Source organism: Fusarium proliferatum, assembly GCF_900067095.1.
Source record: "Fusarium proliferatum ET1 genome assembly, contig: FPRO_scaffold003, whole genome shotgun sequence".
Taxonomy (NCBI): Eukaryota; Fungi; Ascomycota; class Sordariomycetes; order Hypocreales; family Nectriaceae; genus Fusarium; species Fusarium proliferatum.
Window position 1 is genome coordinate 2,907,274 of NW_022194792.1, and position 21,153 is coordinate 2,928,426.

General features: G+C 49.2%; 6 protein-coding genes across 6 annotated transcripts; 4 read left to right on the forward strand and 2 right to left on the reverse strand.

The window, feature by feature from the left end:
- Positions 1 to 365: 365 nt before the first annotated feature.
- Positions 366 to 2,214, forward strand: FPRO_06097 (putative RNA splicing factor Pad-1; the record flags this gene model as incomplete). The annotated part of the gene is made up of 4 exons (XM_031229026.1): positions 366 to 1,024; positions 1,079 to 1,387; positions 1,434 to 1,907; positions 1,956 to 2,214. 4 exons carry the CDS (start codon positions 366 to 368, stop codon positions 2,212 to 2,214), a joined length of 1,701 nt encoding a protein of 566 aa, XP_031079305.1.
- A 1,690-nt stretch (positions 2,215 to 3,904) lies between these two features.
- Positions 3,905 to 6,122, forward strand: FPRO_06096 (uncharacterized protein; the record flags this gene model as incomplete). The annotated part of the gene is made up of 4 exons (XM_031229028.1): positions 3,905 to 3,982; positions 4,052 to 4,507; positions 4,558 to 5,617; positions 5,668 to 6,122. The coding sequence occupies 4 exons, from the start codon at positions 3,905 to 3,907 to the stop codon at positions 6,120 to 6,122; spliced, it is 2,049 nt and encodes a 682-aa protein (XP_031079306.1).
- An 851-nt stretch (positions 6,123 to 6,973) lies between these two features.
- FPRO_06095 (uncharacterized protein) lies at positions 6,974 to 7,963 on the reverse strand (the record flags this gene model as incomplete). Its single annotated transcript, XM_031229029.1, has 1 exon — positions 6,974 to 7,963. The coding sequence occupies one exon, from the start codon at positions 7,961 to 7,963 to the stop codon at positions 6,974 to 6,976; it is 990 nt and encodes a 329-aa protein (XP_031079307.1).
- Positions 7,964 to 10,914: 2,951 nt separating this feature from the next.
- FPRO_06094 (uncharacterized protein) lies at positions 10,915 to 11,952 on the reverse strand (the record flags this gene model as incomplete). Its single annotated transcript, XM_031229030.1, has 3 exons — positions 10,915 to 11,304; positions 11,355 to 11,731; positions 11,790 to 11,952. 3 exons carry the CDS (start codon positions 11,950 to 11,952, stop codon positions 10,915 to 10,917), a joined length of 930 nt encoding a protein of 309 aa, XP_031079308.1.
- Positions 11,953 to 16,800: 4,848 nt separating this feature from the next.
- On the forward strand, positions 16,801 to 17,901 carry FPRO_06093 (putative orotidine-5`-phosphate decarboxylase Pyr-4; the record flags this gene model as incomplete). The annotated part of the gene is made up of 1 exon (XM_031229031.1): positions 16,801 to 17,901. One exon carries the CDS (start codon positions 16,801 to 16,803, stop codon positions 17,899 to 17,901), a length of 1,101 nt encoding a protein of 366 aa, XP_031079309.1.
- Positions 17,902 to 18,605: 704 nt separating this feature from the next.
- Positions 18,606 to 20,916, forward strand: FPRO_06092 (uncharacterized protein; the record flags this gene model as incomplete). The annotated part of the gene is made up of 3 exons (XM_031229032.1): positions 18,606 to 18,701; positions 18,769 to 19,581; positions 19,636 to 20,916. The coding sequence occupies 3 exons, from the start codon at positions 18,606 to 18,608 to the stop codon at positions 20,914 to 20,916; spliced, it is 2,190 nt and encodes a 729-aa protein (XP_031079310.1).
- Positions 20,917 to 21,153: the final 237 nt, after the last annotated feature.

A 21,153-nucleotide genomic window follows, 5' to 3' on the forward strand; every position in this document is an offset into this window, starting at 1 on the left:
GGGACTGGTTTGCCCAATGGGTCGGTCTATTCTTGGACAGAGTTATTTTAATAATGAACCTTTTATTGGATATTTTCTACTTCTCTCCATTGCTTCTCTGCTTCACGGTATCTCGCGGCATTGCCGACGTGGTGGCTGCTATAATCGCCACGTGTCTCGTCACGTGCAAGCCATTGGGGACTTTCCGTCCAGCCAAAAGCTTGACCCATCAGGAGTTTTCAAGGCAACCTCCCCCCAAAAACTTCTCACCCGACGACAATAATTATCAAATCACCCGACAGACGAGACTCACAAGCAACCGCATACCTGGTGCTAAATCACAAACGAGCCCTAAATCGGAGTTTTCCCAGACTTACGCAGACATCATGGCTACCTTGGACGTGGAAGCACTCCTGGACGCCACCGCTAAGGATACCTCTGAACAGAAGACTAAGAGCCCTGTAGAGGATAGAGCACGAGATGAGGCCGAACGGAGGGACAGGGAACGCGATCGTGGCCGTGATAGAGACGGAAGTCGACATCGCGACCGCGATCATGGGCGACGCCGAGATCGCAGGGACAGCCCTAACCGAAGCCGTAGGGGTACACCCGATGTAGGAACGCCTCGAAGCGATGCTGGAAGCCATAAGAGTAGGAGGAGAAGCCGCAGCCGCGATAGCGACCGTCGTCAATCACGCCGAAACAGAGATGGTGATTACTACAGAGGTGGACGACGTTCACGTTCACGATCTCGCTCTCCTTACCGCCATTACCGCCCCCGTGACGACCGGGATCACCGTGATCGCAGAGACCGCGACCGAAGAAACCGCGATTATGGACGCGGCCGTGATGACGAACGTCGCGAAACTAAGCGTGAAGAAGGCAACCCCCAGCTTACCGAGGACGAAAGGGATCGTCGCACTGTTTTTGTGCAGCAGCTTGCCGCTCGTCTGCGCACTCGCGAACTCAAGGAATTCTTTGAGAAGGTTGGACCTGTCAATGAGGCTCAAATTGTCAAGGACCGTATTAGCCAAAGATCCAAGGGGTAAGCTAAGCCATACAAAACCTATTCGAGAGTCTGATCACTAACAATGTGCAGAGTTGGTTATGTCGAGTTCAAAAATGAGGAATCCGTTACCCAGGCTCTACAACTTACTGGACAGAAGCTTTTAGGTATTCCTGTCATCGTACAAGTCACAGAAGCCGAGAAGAACCGGCAAGCCCGAAACCCTGAAGCTTCGGGACCTCACCCCAATTCTATCCCTTTCCACCGCCTTTATGTCGGCAACATCCACTTCAACGTTACCGAACAAGACTTGCAGGCTGTCTTTGAGCCATTTGGTGAGCTTGAATTCGTTCAACTCCAGAAAGATGAGAACGGCCGCAGCCGCGGCTATGGCTTTGTCCAGTAAGTTCTTCTATCCATTCACTGTACTAATTGCTGACATTCCCAGGTTCCGTGATGCTGGTCAGGCACGAGAGGCGCTGGAGAAGATGAACGGCTTTGATCTAGCTGGACGTCCTATCCGCGTCGGACTCGGAAACGATAAGTTTACCCCTGAGAGTACTGCCAACATGTTGCAGAGATTTTCCGGACAGAATCAAAACCAGAACTTTCAAGGTTCAGCATTCTCTGGTTCCGGCGGACGAGGCCCTCAGTCCTCAACCTTCGACCGAGCTGGCGGTCGAGACAACGAGAAGACTGGAGGTGCTAGTGCTCTTGATGACACCGACGTCGCTGGTGTGAACTTTAACAACTATAGTCGCGATGCATTGATGAGGAAACTCGCTCGAACCGATGATAGCGCCACCAACGGCCATGACGAGCGCCAGGTGCTTAAACCCAAGACAGAGACGAAGCCATTGCCTGTTAATGTCAACATGGCCAGTCGCTGCGTTGTGTTGCACAACATGTTTGATCCTGAAGAGTACGTGTCTCTTCCATTTCATTTTACACAAATGCTGACATTTCGCAGAGAGGAAGGCACCGATTGGATCAAGGAGCTTGAGGACGATGTTCGTCAAGAGGCCGAGAGCAAGTATGGACATGTGGTTCACATCTCGGCTGACCCCAACTCCAAGGGTGACATCTATCTCAAATTTGACAAAGTCCAGGGAGGCGAGAATGCCATCAAGGGCCTAAATGGCCGATACTTCGGCGGACGAATGATCGACGCGTCTCCTGTTGTAGATGCCGTCTACAGCAGTTTGTTCTCACGTACCCGGGCAATCTAAGCTAATATTTGGCTTGTCAACATCGCTCTCTAGGACTCTCGCAGGTTAGCAGAGTCCATATCAACTGGCTGAAGAGCACCACTAAGAATTCCTGGTGATCAACAGACTTGAAGTCTCCGCTTTTTCCGGATTTCCCTCCGTTGTCATCTAAAGACGATCCTCGAACATGACTCCCACCATAAAAAATTACGACTCTCATCTCACACATCAAGGTTTTCAAGTTTCGAAACATCACATATCCTTTTAACCAAATCACGGTGTCGCAGGTTTCCGCCCCATATCCCGACCTACCATATCTGGACCCGATGCGCACGCGCTCTCTCATCCGGATCAATGATCGAACTCCAGGTTCAGCACTCGTTTAGTCGCAAGGACCTTTGCTGATGTCTGTACCCTAGGAAGTCTTCCCCTTTTAATCGAGAAGGGGCAGCAGCCCAGTTTTGCACCTTTATTATCTGAATAGTTTGCTACAATATAGAATGTCTTGAGAGTGATGATTTATTATCTTTATTGTGACCATGTACAGTGATATACAAATGGTAAGGGAGATATGAAACATGGTCATTGCTTTACTGATAATGTTCAGTGGCCCTCATTATTACATCTCCTGCCTCATAAGGGACGCGGCGCGCCCTGTGTGATATTTACAGATCATATCGATTTACCAAAAGCAGAGTACCTGACGAGAAGAGACATGCTCTTGGGTCTAGTGTAAGTCTTGACGGTGGTCTCGAGGTATTGTGTAGTGTTGAAAAAGGTGAACTTGACCTCCCGATCTATTTCAACCATAAACTCAATCTGACGAGGACGTGCTCCGTGGTGTTAAATTGAAATGCATTGCTTGAACATATCAGCCTGTTTCAATCTCACTGTCTCATCCCTTCGCCTATCGTTTCGACGAGCGTTCGTCTCGATCTTTGTTTCCGAGTCTCAACTGGCTGATTGTCTACTCTTCTCTTGACCTTTGAGTCAGATACCGTAGCAAGTGCTATTGTGTCCAGAGAACTCTCTTTGAATTGTCCTATGGATCACTCTTAGCAAGGTTCCTAATCCCCAGCCTTGTTCAGTCAGGCCGAGCCCGGTTTCCTGAGCTGCTGGTGACTGGCAGTGCCAGTGTCAGTGCCAGGCAACCGAGGAGTCAGTCGCCTTGAAAGGGAACTTTTTAGGAGGATATGTTTTAGGACCTCTTTGGTTCTCTCTCTCTCTATTTCTGATTCAGTAGCTTCTGGATTCACCTACGATTGCAAAATAGAAGATCTTTGGTGATATTTACGTGAGAGCAAGCTGATATCTTTCATCTATTACCCCCGAGCCCCCCTTCAGTCTTGATTTCTCGCTTGGCAAACAAGAAAGGATTCATCCCGGAGTGTGCCAAACACAGGACGAATATTAAGCAAAAAAGTTTGGCTCGGGCTTGTTTTTTCAGCCTCTCTCCTACACTTCAGCCTCCTTAGTAAAGTGCACTCATCACTTGGCCTCCACACATTCCTATTTTCATTTCTATTGTTCCCTTACCGAGCATCGCGCTTTTCCTACCCTCCAATACTCGAGCAAGTTTGCTTTGTCGATGATGACACACGGATACAAAACATCCTCTTCTACAGACAGTCACTTCGCGCCGAGTCAACCCTCGTCAAAGTGGTCTTCCAGCATTGGGAGTCGTGATACCAAACCCTCCAACACGAACACCATGTTGAGTATCAACTTCTCGACACCGCTCGCGGGAGCTGCTCGATCCGAGAGGATCAAGCAGATGACCAACAATCACGTAAGTCAACGAATCTCTTGATTCTTTTGTCGCAGCATCCCCGAGTCAACCACTGACATCGTCTCACAGCCTGCCTTTGAAAAGGCTCGCATGTCACAAGAGATACTTGTCAAGATCCAGACATCTCTTCGCCGCATGCCTGGTGTTTCCTCCAAGGAATCCAACGAGATTATCACAAAGCTGCAAGAAGTCGGGCAAATCATCAGCTCAGAGACGAGTCAGCTTGTTGATGCACTTATGAACTTGACCCTCGATCAAGAGGACACGGATAAGGCCATCGCGCGAATGAGTATCGAGGCCAACCTTGCAAAGGCAGAGGCTGATGACCAGAGTCACAACCTGGGTAACCTTCGTACCGAGCTGGCGGATGAGAAGGGCAAGCGCCAAGAAGCGGAGGCCGAAGCCGCCAAACTCAAGGGTCATCTTGAGAAGTACATGGATGAGTTGAAGTCTCTCAAGGCGAAAGTCCTCGATGGTTGTTCTAAGGGTACCATATCGAGTGCCATTCACGATGAGTTGGTCAAGGTGTGCAGTTTGTTCTATATCACTCTAACAAAACTGACGAACGTATTTAGCATCTTGAAAACTCTATCAAGCACATAGAGAACCAGTCCAATGCTGGCCGATCCACGTTGCCCATGAGCAACTCCAGTCCTGGCTCCGTGGCACGCGCTCTTGAGACCATCGCTGAGGTATGCCCTGATAGAAACGCCACGCAGAAGTCTATCATGTCTCTGCGTCCTAATAGCGTGGACTCTCCCAACAAGGCTGCTGGTATCAGTGACGGCGCTCTTCAGTCTCAGCGCCCCTCCTCTGCATTGCAGAATAGTCGTCCACCCAATCTGCCCACGCGCTTTGGCTCTCACATTGTGCCTCCTCCTTCTCGTCCAGGCTCTGCTGCTCCGAGTGAGCGCCGGTTCAACCAGTGGGCTCCTCCTACTCCTGTTCAGAGCCAACCTCGCTACCCAGTCCCTCCCCCAAACGGTGCTGGACCTCAGTCCATGTTTGGTCGAAGTGTCGCCCGCCGTGGTTTCAGCAACGGTACCTATCGTCCCAATGCACCTGAATTTTATCCTCAATCCTACGGGCAACCTGACAAGGGACCGTCTGCCCCGAGCAATGGCGGATTCGGCCAGCAGCGCCGGGAGTTTTACCCTCCTACCCCTTCTCACAACCGCAACAAGTACAGTCGCTTCCGCGATCCTGTCCAGGCTCCTGATTTCGCCGACCCTCCTGGCGCGCTGACTACTCGTCCATCTTTCCCCGGTCCCCCTATCCACATCACCGAAATGACCATTGGGGCCTGGCATGACCAGCTGACGGAACTTTACACGACTGTCCGCCTCTTCGTCGACGTCTATGCTGACAAGCCGACTTTCGTCAACCCTATGGATCTTTCTAGCACTCGTCTCTGGCCCGTTCTCTTGGCTACTTACCACCCCCTCTCAGAGACCGAGGCCATCTCCTACCTTGACTTTCACCTCAAGGACAGAAGTTCCAAGTCTTGCCTTGTCACCCGCGTCATCATTGACTACATTGTCAACCGAGTTTGGGTTCCTCGGGCTTGGATAGGTGCCGAGACCGATGCCACCTACGGCCTCGCTGAAGTTGAGAAGGATCTTGAGAGAACCCAAGGTAAGACACCAGCCCGGACAATCAAAGTGATCGACTAACGGATGTTGCAGGCCAGACCGCCGTCCGTCGACAGCACATCCTTGACCGGCAGGCAACAATTGTGGACTCTATCCTCAAGCTGGACAGCTTCGAAGAGTTCAGCAAGGTCCGTTGCCGGGAGATCTCAGACGTCATCCTTCACATGGTCGAGCCACTCCTAAACCCCACCGCCGATCCTGAGACTACCTACAGCGAGCTCGAGAAGGTCTCATCTGGTGCCTGGGCTCTGTCTAGCCGCATTCTCAGCAGTCGACTGACATTTGACTTCCGCTTCCCTGAGATCGGGAGCCGATTTTCGCACCAGTCCATGTTCCCTATCTGGCCCGACTCTGATCCTCACGAGCTTCAGGCTGAGCATTGGCGAATTGCTCTCGTCACCACGCCTGTTGTGACCTGCCGCAATGACACCGGTTCAAATATCTCTGCTCACTCAGTTTGTATGGCTGATGTTGTATGCATGCGATAAATGCATCACAGTTGACCTCTCATTGTTGTTGATCTGTGCGATTAACGTGAGGGTAAAAGACCTCTGGGTCTAGAGAGCCACCGAGGTTCTTTCGAGTACGGTGAACACTACCACTGTACCATACTGTCACACTACTGTTGACAATGATTACGCACAGCCAGGATGCTGTGACTATCTAGAAGGGGAAGACACATTCTACCTATCAGCACGACTTAGAGACGGTCATCCATGAAAACCAGGCGATCACGGGCGTTTAGTAACTACTTGATTTTAGGGAGATTTGCTTACTTTTTTTTTATGCGCATTTTTCTGCATGCAAACGGCATTGGGTTCACTTCACTTCACGGTAGGATATAGGCATCCTCATATCGCAACTCATAACCCCTTCTGGAGATAACCGAGATCTATACCCCGAAGACGGTGTTGTTTCTTTGCATTTTCTTTTCCATCGTGGGGAAAATAGGTACAAGGGGGTTTCTGGTGGTTGAAGATGCAATCAATCGTCGGGGGGGCAAAAGCAACTACTACTGGGTTTACGATCAGTCATGGGAATTGTTGCGGTCTCAAAGAAGAAACGAGGCAGATACATTCAAGCAAAAAGATGTAGATGCGATTGATTTTAGGGGTAATAATTGATTTTGACGCATTAAACTAGCGAAACTAACTGTGATCTGGTGTTCTCGTGAGAGTCATTCCAGTCCTGTTGGCCTGTGAGAATCATCTTGTCTAGTCTATAGGAAGCCCCAAACTCCTGGTATCAAGAAAAAGCAGAATACCACCACCATAATAATAATACAATAGAGGAAAGAAATTGCGACCCCGAAAAGAAGGAGCCATTACAAAGTGAATGTTTAATGACGACGGCCCTGAGGAGAGCCATGCGTAGACTTGCGATCCAGGCGTCGCACAACAGCACCAAGAACAACCTTGAGAATCCCATCTGCGGTCAAAGCCTTACTATTGTCCGAAGTAGTGGAATTCCAGGTTGCCGTATCAACCATATCGCGAATGCCCTGGTCAGCAAGGTCATCGTCGAGCTCACGCAGAGCCTTGGTAGCACCAAGCTCGTTGCCAACCTGGAAGAACTGGATGCCAACTTGATGAGGAGGAGCCTCGATCTGATCAAGCTTCCTGGCGTGGTGAACGATGATGCCCTCTGGGTCGTCCGTGGGGCATCCGTCGGTGATTACGATGATGTTGACCGGCTTGGTCGAGTCAAGGTTGGCCGCACGACGGGAGAGATGGGCGACGTAGGGCTTGAGAATGCTGTGAAGACGAGAGCCCGTTGGTGTTGCTCCTCGGGGACGGACGGACTCGAATAGACGTTGGACCTGGTTGGCGTCACGGATCTGGAAATATCCACCGGGTGCCTGAACTCCAGTTCCGGCGGCTGGTGATCGATGGTTCAGGAAGTAGATGTCAATGCCGTCAGGGTCGTGAGAAGTACAGATCGGGGCGATAGTGCTCAGGGCCTCTCGAACCTCCCTCCACGATCGACCAGCCATGGATCCAGAGTCGTCGATGACAAAGATGGTATCGAAAGTAGATAGGAATGCATATTTATCCTCGGCACTGGTGATGCTTGACATGCTAGGAGCCGGTGAAGCTCCACGCTGAGGAACATCGAGGAGAGGAGCGGTCCTTTGGGAGGACTCATAAGCAGGAGGAGCCTCCTCGGGAACATCGAGGAAGGGGTTGTTGTTCTTGGTGTTTGAGTTTGAGTTTGAGTTGCCCATGTTGAGATGAGTGTGATTCTCGTCGGTGGAGGACTTCTTGGTTGAGAACTTATCCTTGATGCGGCTGAACATTTTTGGTGATGAAGGTGAAGCTGCGTGGGGCATGTCGCCGAAGGTGATTTTATAAGTGTTTGGGTTGAAGGTTGAAGGTTTGAGCTGAGGCTGTGAGTCACGCGTGTTCTTTGTCGTGAGATGGAAGCTTGTTCACAAAGTACCTAAGTAAGGTGAGTTCAATGATGTGAATGGCTTTAAATAAACTTGTTGTTCGGTGGTGGTGGTGGTGGTGGTGGTGATTTGGCCTTGTTCGTATTGATTGATAATAGTACCCAGGTAGGTAGGCAATCTGGTGTGCCCATGGCAACTCTTTATATTGGCCATGATGCATGTCGATGTTCAATAACACAAGGCAGAATAAACGTTGTCGCTCAATGCAAATCTAATCATCACCATCCATAGTGTTTGTTCATTTCCATTGCCCCTGCACTGCCTTGAAGGCGGTTTCTCCATCGTCACAGCATTGATTATGTATGTATGTATGTGTGTGGTTCGCCTTCTGGGCCGCCACCAGGGGACAAGGCATTCTCATGTGACCCCTGTACAGCCCCTGGGCGCAGTCTCCACCCCCACTGTATGCACAACACACAATCCACTTACAAGCCGACAGCTGGCCAATCGCAAGTCTTTTTGACGTGGCTCAGCCCTGTCATGGTGGATGTTAAGGTCGTTCCATGCTGCTGGATCTGACAGACTGACAGACTGTCAATGACAGGTTGGACCCTTGCAAAAGCTAACTTGATAGTTTGGCACAGAATGATCAATTCGAAATTATAAGGCATATTATAATGGCAATCAAGTCCTGAGGCATTCTTTACCTCATGCTTGGGAAAGCCTAAACAATCACTGTCAAATATTTCAACTATACTCCCGGCTTATTATGATATAACCTCTTGTTAGTGTATTAAAGAGCCTTGCTTGTGGTGCCTGAGTGACCTGCAATCTCCCCGATCTAGCTTTCAAGAGGCTTCTTACATGCAGTTCAGACCAATCAAAATACGTGTACATATTGTCCCTCTTGCGGGGTTATCCCTGGCGTTGAACATTTGACGAACCCTCCTGCACATGGACGCCTCGTGCTATACTCAGCCTCGCCGGTTCAACCTTGTATGGCAATGCCAGTAGGATTGGCATGGCATTGCATGGCATTGCAAATACAAGTGTATCTTTTGTAAATAATCACCTGCTGTATAGTTTTCAAATATAATTTTGTCTGCTAAACATATTCCCCTTTACAGCAATTGACACATTGCGGATATTTCAATGTTTTGCGCAAATGCGCACTTAAACAACACACTAGATCACAGCAATCATCCATGCGGGCCAACAACTAGCTACCTTGTCTTGTCAGAAAACTGCGATATTCTCTCTTCTTTTCAAGTCCAGGTGTCAATCCAACTTAGATGTACAAATCTTGATGTATATTTCCACAGAGACTCAACTGCTGATTGTGGTTGAGTCAATATCTGCACTAGACTCTGCGCTATCTTTCTATTTCAATCCGTCGAGACTTTTGCTTATCTTCCAATACTATGCCTTTCCCAGTTGATCTCGAATACATTTACAATATAGACCCCAGGCTTTCAGCTTCCCGGGCCCAGTGCAACTCTATGCACCTCTGTGACAGCTAGACGTAGAGATCTCCAGGTAGTCAAATCTTTGAGCAACAAGTATACGAGGTGCCTGAGCTTCTCATGTTATCAAAATGGTGTTCAAGGCTATAGCAATGCGTCTTTTCGTGTTTGAATTCGTTTCTTTTCCCGTCTGAAAGACACTCTACCGAATAAAGCTTCTTGACACGCCAACACAACTTCACATACTACGACAACGCACGCTGGTGAGCCCGGAGCAGCAGTCCGAATGTCCGCTTGTCCACCACGTTGGTGCTAACGCTGGCAGTTATCAAGCATCAATAAGCCGTGAAAGATCTGCCAAAGAGCACAGATCAGTGAAATGAAATTAAAAAGAAGCTACCAAGAGACCTATTTCTCCGGCGTTCAGAAGGCATTCAGTGGCTAACCCCCAACCTTTATGATACCACGGAAACTCTAGTTTTCTGTTCTGATAAAAAGCTCTAGAACTATCAAGTACTGTTCAATCAAGTACTACTCAGGAAGGCTGTGCTGAAGTCCCCAAGTTGGTGGTAGAAATGTAAAAGCTTCCAGAGTGAACGTTGGTGAAGAATTTGAACTGAGATGACGGGACCTGGTTATTGCAAAGTGATAAAGGAATGCATTATCAGCCCATTCCCTCCAGAGTTTAGGCTCTCATGCATGAACTTAGACTAGAGTCATCAAGATAAGGTTGATTGAGACGATTGATGGCCACCCCCCTGGTTAATCCTAGTGATTTCTCGTATAAGTGTCCCTTGACCTTCGGAACCACATGGCCAGTAGTCTTCAAAGAAATGGAACAACTAATGCGTAAGTCTTCTTTTCAAGAATTATGTTGTGAATCTTATTCAGTTCCAGCGAGTGTATCGACATCGTCTACTATTAACAAAGTATAGGCCAAAAGTAAGAACAAAAGGAAGAGGCCACCATGGATAAAAAGAAAAGTGTATAACGAGGTCTAACCGCACCCGCTAGATTCCATGAAAAAAAGGTTTCAAAAAGATTCCCACGATTATCTCCTCCAGCAGTCCATGATATCCCTCCAACTGCTTTCGAGGACGCCGCTTCTTCCAATACTTTTACCCAGTAATAAGTCTCATCCCCTCCGGAGTCAGAGTCTTTAAAAACCACACCTCATACGCCGCGTCATGCAGTAAGGGGAAAACCCACAGTCTTCCCCTCCAATATCCCTACTTGATTGCTCCCTGGCAAGACAGAGCATGTTGAAACAGGCTGAAGACACAACTTGAAACAAGCTGCTTTCTCAGTCACAAAAAAAGGTAGCTAGCAGAATCTGCTAGTTTTCATATAGTTTAGCAAAATGGTCGTCCTATCCCATCGAGCTATCATCGAATTTCAAAGACACCATTAGAAGAAAGCGTGTTGAATTTAAGCTTGCTTGGGCTTGGGACGAGGGAGACCCTGCTCTCGGCGAGTCTTGAGATCGATCTCGGCGAGGCCCAAGCTGGCATTGTAAAGCTGAACGCAGTTGATGAACTGCTTGAGGAACATAAATGGAAAGCTAACACCGGCAATTATCCAAGGTACTGTAGAATCCATCTTGTTCGCACGTGCAAGCTCGAGAGCAGCAGGGCTGAAGGGGTCAGGGAAAATCTGGGCGAGGATCGAAGTGTTGACTTGAGCACCAGCCTGAAGCTCAGCACCGACAGTCTGGATGGGCTTGATGAGGTAGGGCGAGACAAGAGGAGACGAGAAGCACAGGAGGTAGAGAGCGATGAAGAAGAGCTCGTTGAGGGCGCAAAGGGCAAAAAGGACATTCTAGACGCAATCAGTATATGACACAGGTGCCAATGTTTAAAGATGCATACCTTGTTGGTGTAGTAGAGGCGCAATAGCCAGTTCTTGCTCTCGTCAATGCTTTTGTGGCTGGCGTTGGTGCCTGAGACAACAAGGGTAGCATACATATGCATGTAATGGCTGGCAAGGTCAAGAGCAATCAAGCCCTGGAAAACAATGGCCCATCGAGGGAAGGCGGAGGAGAGGAAGACAATAAGACAGGCTGTAGTACAGCGATCTGTGACCATATCAAGAACAGCGCCAAAGCGAGTGGACTGTTCGTAGATACGCGCGGCGTAGCCATCGAGGGCATCGAGGAGACATGAGACGCTGTAGAGAAACGAGCAAGTACGAGGATGGAGGGGCATGTAGTAGAGTGACGCGATAGCAAGGACGATGCGCGCGTAGCCTGAGCAATCGTTAGCAGGCCTTGACTTGATTTGGAGAATGATTTTTCCTTATCATACCAATAATGTTGGGGATGAAAAGGAAGATGTTCTCGCGAGGGGCATCGTCCGAAGCATCCGCGACGCCGTTGGCAGACCCGTTACCGTTGGATCTGACTTCAGGCTCGGAATCAGAGGAAGGGTTTTGGGCCTTTGCGGCCTGTCGTCGGGTTTGTGGGCTCATGGTGTTAATGAGGTTTCGTTTTATTGTATGTTAAAGGTGAAGCTTCGAGTTGTCGTGATTATCAAGGTGGTGTGGCTTATCATGCAGCGGCGGAGTTTGGATCGAGATAACGGACAGAATCTGCGAAAGGGGCAGGGATTACTCGGCGCTGTTGAAGCTATCGAAGAGGCCAAAGAGAATTTATAGGTACTAGGGTTTGTCGCGTTTCGCGAGAGGCTAACAAAAGAGACTCGTGAAAGATGTCAGAAGGAGTGGATGTGAAAGAAGAAAAATAGAATCTAGGAGGAAGCTCCAAAAACTCGAATCGAGTCGAGCGGAGGAAGTCAATGGGTGATGACGAACGGCGGAAGGCAAGGTAAGCTTAGGTTAGAGGCTCCCTTTCCATGAGATGCTCCCGCCAAGCGAACAACAGGGGGTGGTTTTTCGGTAGTCTCGGACATGTTTAGAGCTTGGCCGCGTGTAAATTCAGCGGCGTGGTGTGCTGATTTGCCCGCTTTCCACTGGCGGAGAGCTCCAAATTTGCACCAGTCGCAGATTGATCCCCTGAAATTGATATCCGCTCATGGCAAATTGTCAGCTTAGAAAGAGGGCGCTTACTCCACTTTCAAGGTCAATTTCTTGGATGGATATTTGCCAATGATGAACAACTCATCATCTCACTATCAAGACGTATGATTTGCTCATGAAAGTCTCGAGATCCAATGTTGCCAGTCGTATTGATTGTGAACGCGGCCTCGGCTTGGAGAGACAACATATGTTTTTTCATGTCATGTCATGACTTCAGTTGTCTCATCGAGACATCGAGTTATATCCGGCTAACATGCGTAGTCGAGACGTCCGTCGCACTGGTAATAATGCCAGAACAGATAGAGTGGTGATCACTCTAACATGGATTAAATGCATTAGCGGCAAAATATTCAGATCACGGCCCCTATGATTGCCGCGGTCGTGGTTTGTATAGATAAAATTGAGCTTCAAGAGCCTTCAAGTCCCAGCACAATATATGTATTTAGTGCTTTTTCTTTGGCTCCTTATGATCCCTTGTAATGACAGCTGGTTCTTGATCACCGTGAACCCGGCTATCATAACACCTTAAGCCACAGCAATCGTTATTGAGATCGAGATATATGCGCGGTGAGAGCATTAGACTATTAAGAACTCATTCAGCTGCAGACATTGTCGTACGGACACCGCAACCTTATTCATGAATGCGAGTCAACACATGGCACTATAAGTTGATGAGTAAAACCGTGGCCTTAAACCCGCGAGTCGAATACCTCGCGCTTTGTTCAAACACTCAAACACCCCGCAGACTCAAGACTGCAACTCTACCGGTGGAACTGTCGATTCAGCTGCGTCGACAGCCTCGCTTCAACAGAGTTCGACTGGGGCGGACTATTGTTGTCAGTGGCTGAGCAATCATGATATTATATGAGCGACTAATCCCGAGTATCCCTAGGACCCTGACCTTGGTCACAATTCACACCAATATGCACAATGACACTTCGACGACTCAGTCCAAATCTCCAACTCGTTTCCAAACTCCAAAGCAAACACTTTTATGATATCTCATATCCAGGGTCTCTCTGACTTGAAGCCCCAACGCGCCTCGCTTCGGAACGACTCCCACTTCCCGTCCCGTCTGGATATATTTCTTCGTAGCTTTGGCTAGAACTGTGGTAGTCGCGCGCCAAGCAGTATTGAATTGCTTGACTCTGTGAGCCATGCAATCAGTCTGATTGTGGCGGTCGACTAGACTCATTAGTTTGCGGGACTTTCAACTGCACGTTTACAAAGGCGGCAGTCGGCAACTGAAGTGTCCCGAGTTGTCAATTGTCGCTTCTCACTGGTATAAAAAACGACGAATATCAGTCGGTTGGTGGCTTTACGAGCTGCAGACACGCCAGAGGTCTGAAAATTCTAAATAGACTCAAGGGAGCTAGCGACAGGCGTAGCTTAGCAGAAAGCGGTAATCGTGTCAAGAGCAATTTCCAGAACAGTCCTCCATCTGTTGCATTAGGTTTTCCCGACTGTGATAGATATTCGGGAGTTCCGGAGAGTGGAGGGACTCACGGCATAGCCGAGACACCAGGCAGTATGTACCGTACAGTAGTGCGGCACGCAGATGGGACCCTTGTTTTGCTTGAGGAGCTTGTTGAGTGCTTGCGTTGAGGTATGTTTGTATGCTGTAAGGTTAACTTTGCCAGGGTTCAAGTGTAGGAGTTTTGGTTGTCACTTGCGGGCGGGAGGCTAAGAAAGGCAAAGTCTGGGGACGGCGGATCCTGACCCTGCCGACGATCTTGGGACGGTCATGATGAAGAGCCCGAGCTTGAGACTTGATAGTCTGGGGGAGGCAATTTGTCGTGGCTAGCTGGGCTGCCAAGGTGAGCAGGGGAGAGGTTAACTTAGACAGAGCTCTTAGCTTGGAATAAGCCCTCCATCAGAGTTGATAATTAGTCGTTGGTGATAAAACGGCGGTGCCTTGCAGCAGCGAAAACCAAAAACCCCATGTCAAGTGAAGCCGCTACTGCAGCTAGCTCACCTCACTGCCGGTTGCTCCGTTCCGTCGTTGCGTCTCATCACAAGTGACAGATACTTTAGCAGCGAGTCTCGGTGCGTACCGCAATCTTATCCACCGGCAAGCTATTGCCAGGGTTTGTATTTGTGCCAGTCGGATTCAATCCAGGTACTCAGTTGAGGTACGCCAGGTACCACGCCCAAGGATATGGGCTCTCTGTATCGTCCCGTTTCCCCGTCTCGTCGTTTCGGTAGGCCGTCTTAGCTTCGTGAGCTACTAACAACATGTACCAGACAGGCAGGCAACGCGCATCTGGAGACGGTCAGGTTGATGCAAAGACATGTACCTGGGGTTCTGTGGATCTTGACGCTGTACTCCGTGAGTTAGGTTAGTTGTCATGTCACCCTTAATCCCTCGCTGGCTCCGGCTTGAAGGACCGCTGAAACGGGTGTTTGCGGCAATAGTGTAGATGCCGTGTAACCCAACCAGGTCACTTGGAGTTTTTGGAAACTCAGAGTGATGACCGTATTCTAACCGCCTCATACCTGGGAGATGATCCCTATGTGGAGCTTGGTGATGTTCTGTGTTGGTACATCACCTGCAGTCAGGTCAGTATCGTAAAAACCATCAACTTTTTGATACATAGCCACTCCCACGGTTAAAAGCATCAATCCATCATGGCAAAGCCTCCCGCCTCTTGGGCTGTCTTGAACAGATCATTAAGCCAGGATTGGTTGTGATCATCTCGCCCTATTTCTCTAGTTTCTGATCCCTGATCCGCAAAGTGCAGCGAAGGCCAAACCCTATCCGGGTAGCCAACGTTGGACCTGGTCTCGACAACAGGTGTATGCTTGTTCGATTCCTCTAAAATCAGATGATTTTTGGGGTTTCGTGTCTTTGTTCATCCACCAAGCTTGTCTTGAAATGACTTCTCGACTTGTCCGACTTAGTGCCCCCCCACGATACACGTCACTGACGGTATGGATCTAGGTATGGGGGCATGGGTCCTAGGGCTAGGAAGAATTTGTTTCCATATGGTCAGGATGAGGAGAGGACGTGTTTTTTTTTTCTTCTTCCCCCAGTTGAGCATTGTTTCACTAAGCAATGGCGAATAGAGAGAGGACTTGTAGACAAGGTGTAGACATGTAGTTATACATATCGGATTACTTCCGACCAATTCCCCAAAGAAGGATTTATTTGCTTGCCGTTTCAATTGGCTGGTTCTTCCTTACAGAGTCTTCCACTGCGAAGATGGATGGATGGGTGTCAGTCCTTGGCCTTGTCCGCTCCGGCTAAAAGAGAACTACCAGGATAAGTTTGAGTTTCAAGCTTTGGATCGTCCATCAGTGCTATTCTAGCCATTTTCTTTGAATTGCTGTCAAACATCCTTGCCCCTGTTCCTGTCTGAGTACATACAGTAGTGCCTCTACCTAGTGCATACATGTTGCATTTGCCGCCTGTTACAGTAAAAAAGAGACACTCTTGTTGATCCCTGTTTGACGCCACGCCTGTACAGTACCTACCTTCAACCTCCGAATGCCTACCTTGGTACTTACTTTCTGGCTGCGTTTGAGCCTCGGGCCTTAAAAAGGTGTTAGCTTGTTATGAGTCTCGAGGTTCAGGCGCCTTTTCGCTTCACGTTGGAGCTAAGCTAAGGTACCCTAGCACTAGCACCTAACTTACCTTAGGTGGTAGTGATCCTCTCGCCTCACCTTCAGTGCCTTTTAGTTGGTTGGTTCCATAGGTCACTTTTGTTTAAGTCGAGCTGTGGATCGTCACTTTTCACTTTTTACCTTTCACCTCTCACCTACAGTCTCTTCTTAACTACCCCCATCCCATCCCATCCCGTGTCATTCTGCGAAAGGTCTTTTACTTCAAACCTCCTCCTCCTTCCTCTTGACTCGCTCTCTTTCCTCTCCTCTTCCCTCTCCTCTCTCCTCTCCTCTTCTCTCGTCATAATTCTCCTCCCACTCCCGATCGACATTCCACCCATTTACGCCTCACATTGGACGACACTTTCAGTCGAGACCCATTCGGCCGAAGCTAATAAGATCTTCACCCCTCGTTCCTATCTGTGGCTCTTGTGTCCGTTTTTTTCAATTCCCCCCAGCTTCCCCTCTATCAAGCGAAACCGCCACCTGCGCCAGGTTGACTAGATCGTTGTGAACTTCTTTGTGAATTGGCCTAGTCTCGAGGTTGCCCAAAACTTGCGACTTAGATCCACATACGATTTAGTTAGTGTACTTGAACTCGCTCCCCAGTTCGGGTCACCGTCTTTTCCGATACCTTTGTTCATATCAAATTGATCTTCGAACAAGCTTTACCGTATCATGTCGCCGCATCCTACCCTCAAGGCGACTTTCGCCAGTCGAGCTGAGACAGCTACCCATCCTCTCAGTCGACATCTCTACAAGCTCATGGACCTCAAGGCCTCGAATCTTTGCCTCAGCGCCGATGTCGCAACCGCTCGCGAACTGCTCTACTTCGCCGACAAGATCGGTCCCTCCATCGTCGTTCTCAAGACGCATTATGACATGGTTGCCGGCTGGGACTTTGACCCTAGGACAGGTACTGGTGCCAAGCTCGCCTCACTAGCGCGCAAGCATGGTTTCCTCATCTTTGAGGATCGCAAGTTTGGCGACATTGGCAATACGGTTGAGTTGCAGTATACTAGCGGTGCTGCGCGCATCATCGAGTGGGCACATATTACCAATGTAAATATGGTTCCAGGCAAGGCATCGGTTGCATCTCTGGCCCACGCTGCCAACCGATGGCTCGAGCGGTACCACTACGAGGTCAAGACATCTATCAGTATTGGAACACCCACCGCCAGTCAACTGGACGAGGATAGCGAGCGTTCAGACAACGAGAACCAGAAGGACACGCCGGAACCTGCTCGCGCTGACAGCGGCCGAAAAGGTAGCATTGTTTCCACCACCACCGTCACCCAGCAGTACGAGTCGGCCGATTCACCGCGCCTCGTCAAGACGATTCCTGAGGGCGATGAGACGATATTCCCCGGCACCGACGAAGCGCCGATCGAGAGAGGCCTGCTTATTCTGGCACAGATGTCGAGTCAAGGCAACTTCATGAATAAGGAATATACACAAGCATGTGTAGAGGCCGCACGGGAACACAAGAGCTTCGTCATGGGCTTTGTCTCACAGGAGTGCCTCAACACAGAACCCGAGGATGACTTCATCCACATGACCCCCGGCTGCCAATTGCCCCCTGAGGGCGCGGATGAGAATGAAGCCATCAAGGGTGATGGCAAGGGTCAACAGTACAACACGCCACAGAAGATCATTGGTATTGCCGGTGCGGACATTGCCATTGTTGGACGCGGTATCATCAAGGCAAGCGATCCCGAGGAGGAAGCTGAGCGATATCGGTCCGCGGCATGGAAGGCTTACACGGAGCGGGTTCGTTAAGAAGCGAAAACGACTGGAAGTCGGGACGGCCTTGAGGTTTTTCGCGCGGTAGACAGGCTGCACTGGAGTTATCAAGACATCTAGTGGGTCTGACGTGAATATCATGACTACATGCAGTATCCATGGAGTAACTCACTTACAAGAGAATGAGACTTGGTTCCCTGATTGGGAACATCATCTAAGCACTAGACCTCCTCATACTGCATAAGCGTGGTTGCTCTATACAGTACAGGCATCAATGAGACCAAGTTCAACACAACATTACGAGAATGATTATCGGAAAAGATACGAAATATATATTGCAATGGCGGAATAATTCGGTTCCTTGCGTGTGCTTACAATGCACTTCTTGTCGACCGTTAGAGCTAGCTAATCCACTCCAACCGCGCATTTCCATTTCTTCCTTCAATAACGTGGGTCCATTCAAAGATGCACAGGGCTGAATTCCATTCTTGTGATGGATGCCCCACAATCAAAGTGACGCCGTTTTCTTGGAAGTCCGGAGTTAAGTGAAGAGGACTTTGAAAGCTGATCCTCGTCCGCCGAGATCAGCATAGACCTTCCCATACTCCACCTTAATATTGACCTCTAGTCTCCAAGTTTCTGGATCTCATGCTAGGTCCTTTGCCATAACGTTGCATATTTGCTCCTAATTAGTATTCCCAAGTGATCAATCATTCATATCCGTTTCCGAAGAAGCCGACATGACAGCAGCAACTGAGGATGCTGATGGTCCGCGTCTGAGGAAGAGAAGACGTATTGTCATATCGTGCACTGAATGCCATCGAAGAAAGCAGAGGGTCCGTAACTATGAGACTACGGTACATTTGTCTGATACAAGAAATATTTGACTGAATACATTTCTAGTGCGACCGCGAACAGCCATGCGGCAATTGCAAATCTCGAAACAAAGAGTCAGCTTGTATTTATGAAACAGGAGCTCCAACGGCCAAACAGAGCAAGCAAACAACAAAAGCAACGCCGACTTATTCGGATACATTCACTAACCAAGCGGAGCCATCGCCGCCACGGTCTGTTGACTTATCGAATGAAAGGCTAGGCGAGCCTCTGTCATCTAAGGTAGCTGACTGGGGGTACGCTCACAATGGCGCGTCTACCATGGGTATACTCAAACGCATCGAGACTCTCACAGACGGTGAGGATGGGCCCCCGGATCTAACATCTCGTGATTCCTCTGGGGGCTCTCCCGGCAAAGAGCTTGCGTTGAGGGAAAAATACAAGTCTATAATTCGACAACTACCTGCCCGGAATTACGTCGAAAAACTCGTCGAGATGTACATGCGCGGCTTCAACTGGCAGTACTACCCAATCGACCCTGACATTTTTTATGCGCAACTCGACGAGTGGAACTCGTTGCCGTTCTCTGTATTCTCAGATGTCGGTCCCCGCGGCTTGAACCCTGAACTGCGAGCCTTTCCAGCGGTTGTATTTCAAATCATAGCGACGGCCCTTCTCCTATTGCCTGAGAAGCCAGATTCCACATTCGACTCGCTCAAATTTGCTGGGGGCATGAGATTCGAAGACTTAGCTGTCGAGTATAGCGAGTCAGGGCAAGCAGTTCTTGACCTTTTGGGGAAGAAGAACTTGTCTCTGTCTGCAGTGCAAGCACAATTTCTCAGGGCGTCATTCCACAAGTTTACGGCAAAGGTTACAGATGCAGTAAGTACCTGTTAGGAGATGGTGCCTAGAGAAGCGTCGACTGATGTTGGGTAGTGGCACACCATCGCAATTGCGATTCGCGATGCTCAGGACCTAGGGATGCATCGTGACAGCTTAGATCCCAGACCAAAGGACGCAAGCACCGAGAGTATATTAGAGAATCAATGGCTGATTCAACGGAGGAGAAGGATTTACATCCTGCTCACCATCTGGGACCTTAACTGTGCCATGATTCTTGGACGTCCAGGAACCGTTGACTGGAATCAGACTCTTCCTACACCTCCAGTTGACGCGCCTATACCTCAAGATCGCACCAAGATGCCAGTGGTTCCTCGAAGCGAAGATGATCATCCTACACCAATTACTCGACTCTTGTGGAACTACGAACTCTGTGGGCCTTTGCGGGCAATTCAGAACCTTGAAGTCGACGGTTCATACCCCATGGACCCTGCAAAGATTGATGAGATTCACCAAGGTATTTTAAATCTCGATAAGAAGATTCCTGCTTCCTTTCGAATGGAGAACCCTGATACGCGGTGGGACCACTTACCAGAGGCGCACTGGTATCCGGCAAATCGATTCTACTTTGCGAGTCTTCATGAGTTCAGCAAGATGGCTCTTCATAGGCCCTTTATCTTCAATCGCCTTGAGAGTCGAGTAGAGGCTATTCATGCGAGTCTGAAAACTCTCGAAATTCAGAAAATGACATTCGAAGGTCTGCCCCCAGACTCGTGGAGGAACTTCATGTTGTTTTTCGCTAGTTTCGATGCGATTGTACTCCTGGCTTCCGTGTATATCTTATTTCCACGTGAGCACACGGAATACACCGACAAGACGATAGAACACTTTCAATGGACGATCGAACGGTTTTCGGCCATTCAGGAGCGTAATCCGCTGGCCAAGTCGGCTCAGGGCGTGCTCAGAGCTATTGTTGCTCGATTCAAGAGAGCGATGAACAAAGCCCAGGCTGGTTCCTTGCCATCTCTAGCTCCTAGCTCCTCGGCGGGATCGATCAAAGCAAACGCAGTTTCGACACCAGGTAGCTCATCTTTAGGCAGCGGTGAGTTTCCGGGGCTGGACTCGGCATGGATAGTTCCTTCAGTGGACAACCTGAATGCGATGGCCCCTTTCTTTCCGACAGGAGATCTTGTTTACAATGACCTTACAGCAGGCCCCGGCATGACTATGCTTCCTCTACCCCTGCAAAGTGGCCAAGGAGATATTGGTAACTATTCCATGTGGCAATTTGGAGGTGGATGGGGGGATGATACTGTTTGGCAAATGCTGAACCAGTTCCCTGCTGCGACAGACGGGAGCATTCCCGACATCATCTAGGGTCTTGAAAATGCCAGATTGTCGAATCTTGTGGTAGACTCACCGTGCAAACAGTGAGCGTGTAGGCTCTCCTTGGTTTCACAATAGTCGGTAGTCTTCTCTGATTCATTGGTTAGGATTGGCTCATAGCCTGATTTCACATTTCACATTTTCCAACACTTTAGGAAGAACTAGTTGAAACATGGATGAATCAGACTAAAATACTTGAGAACTCAGAAATCGCCAGAGCCTGATTTA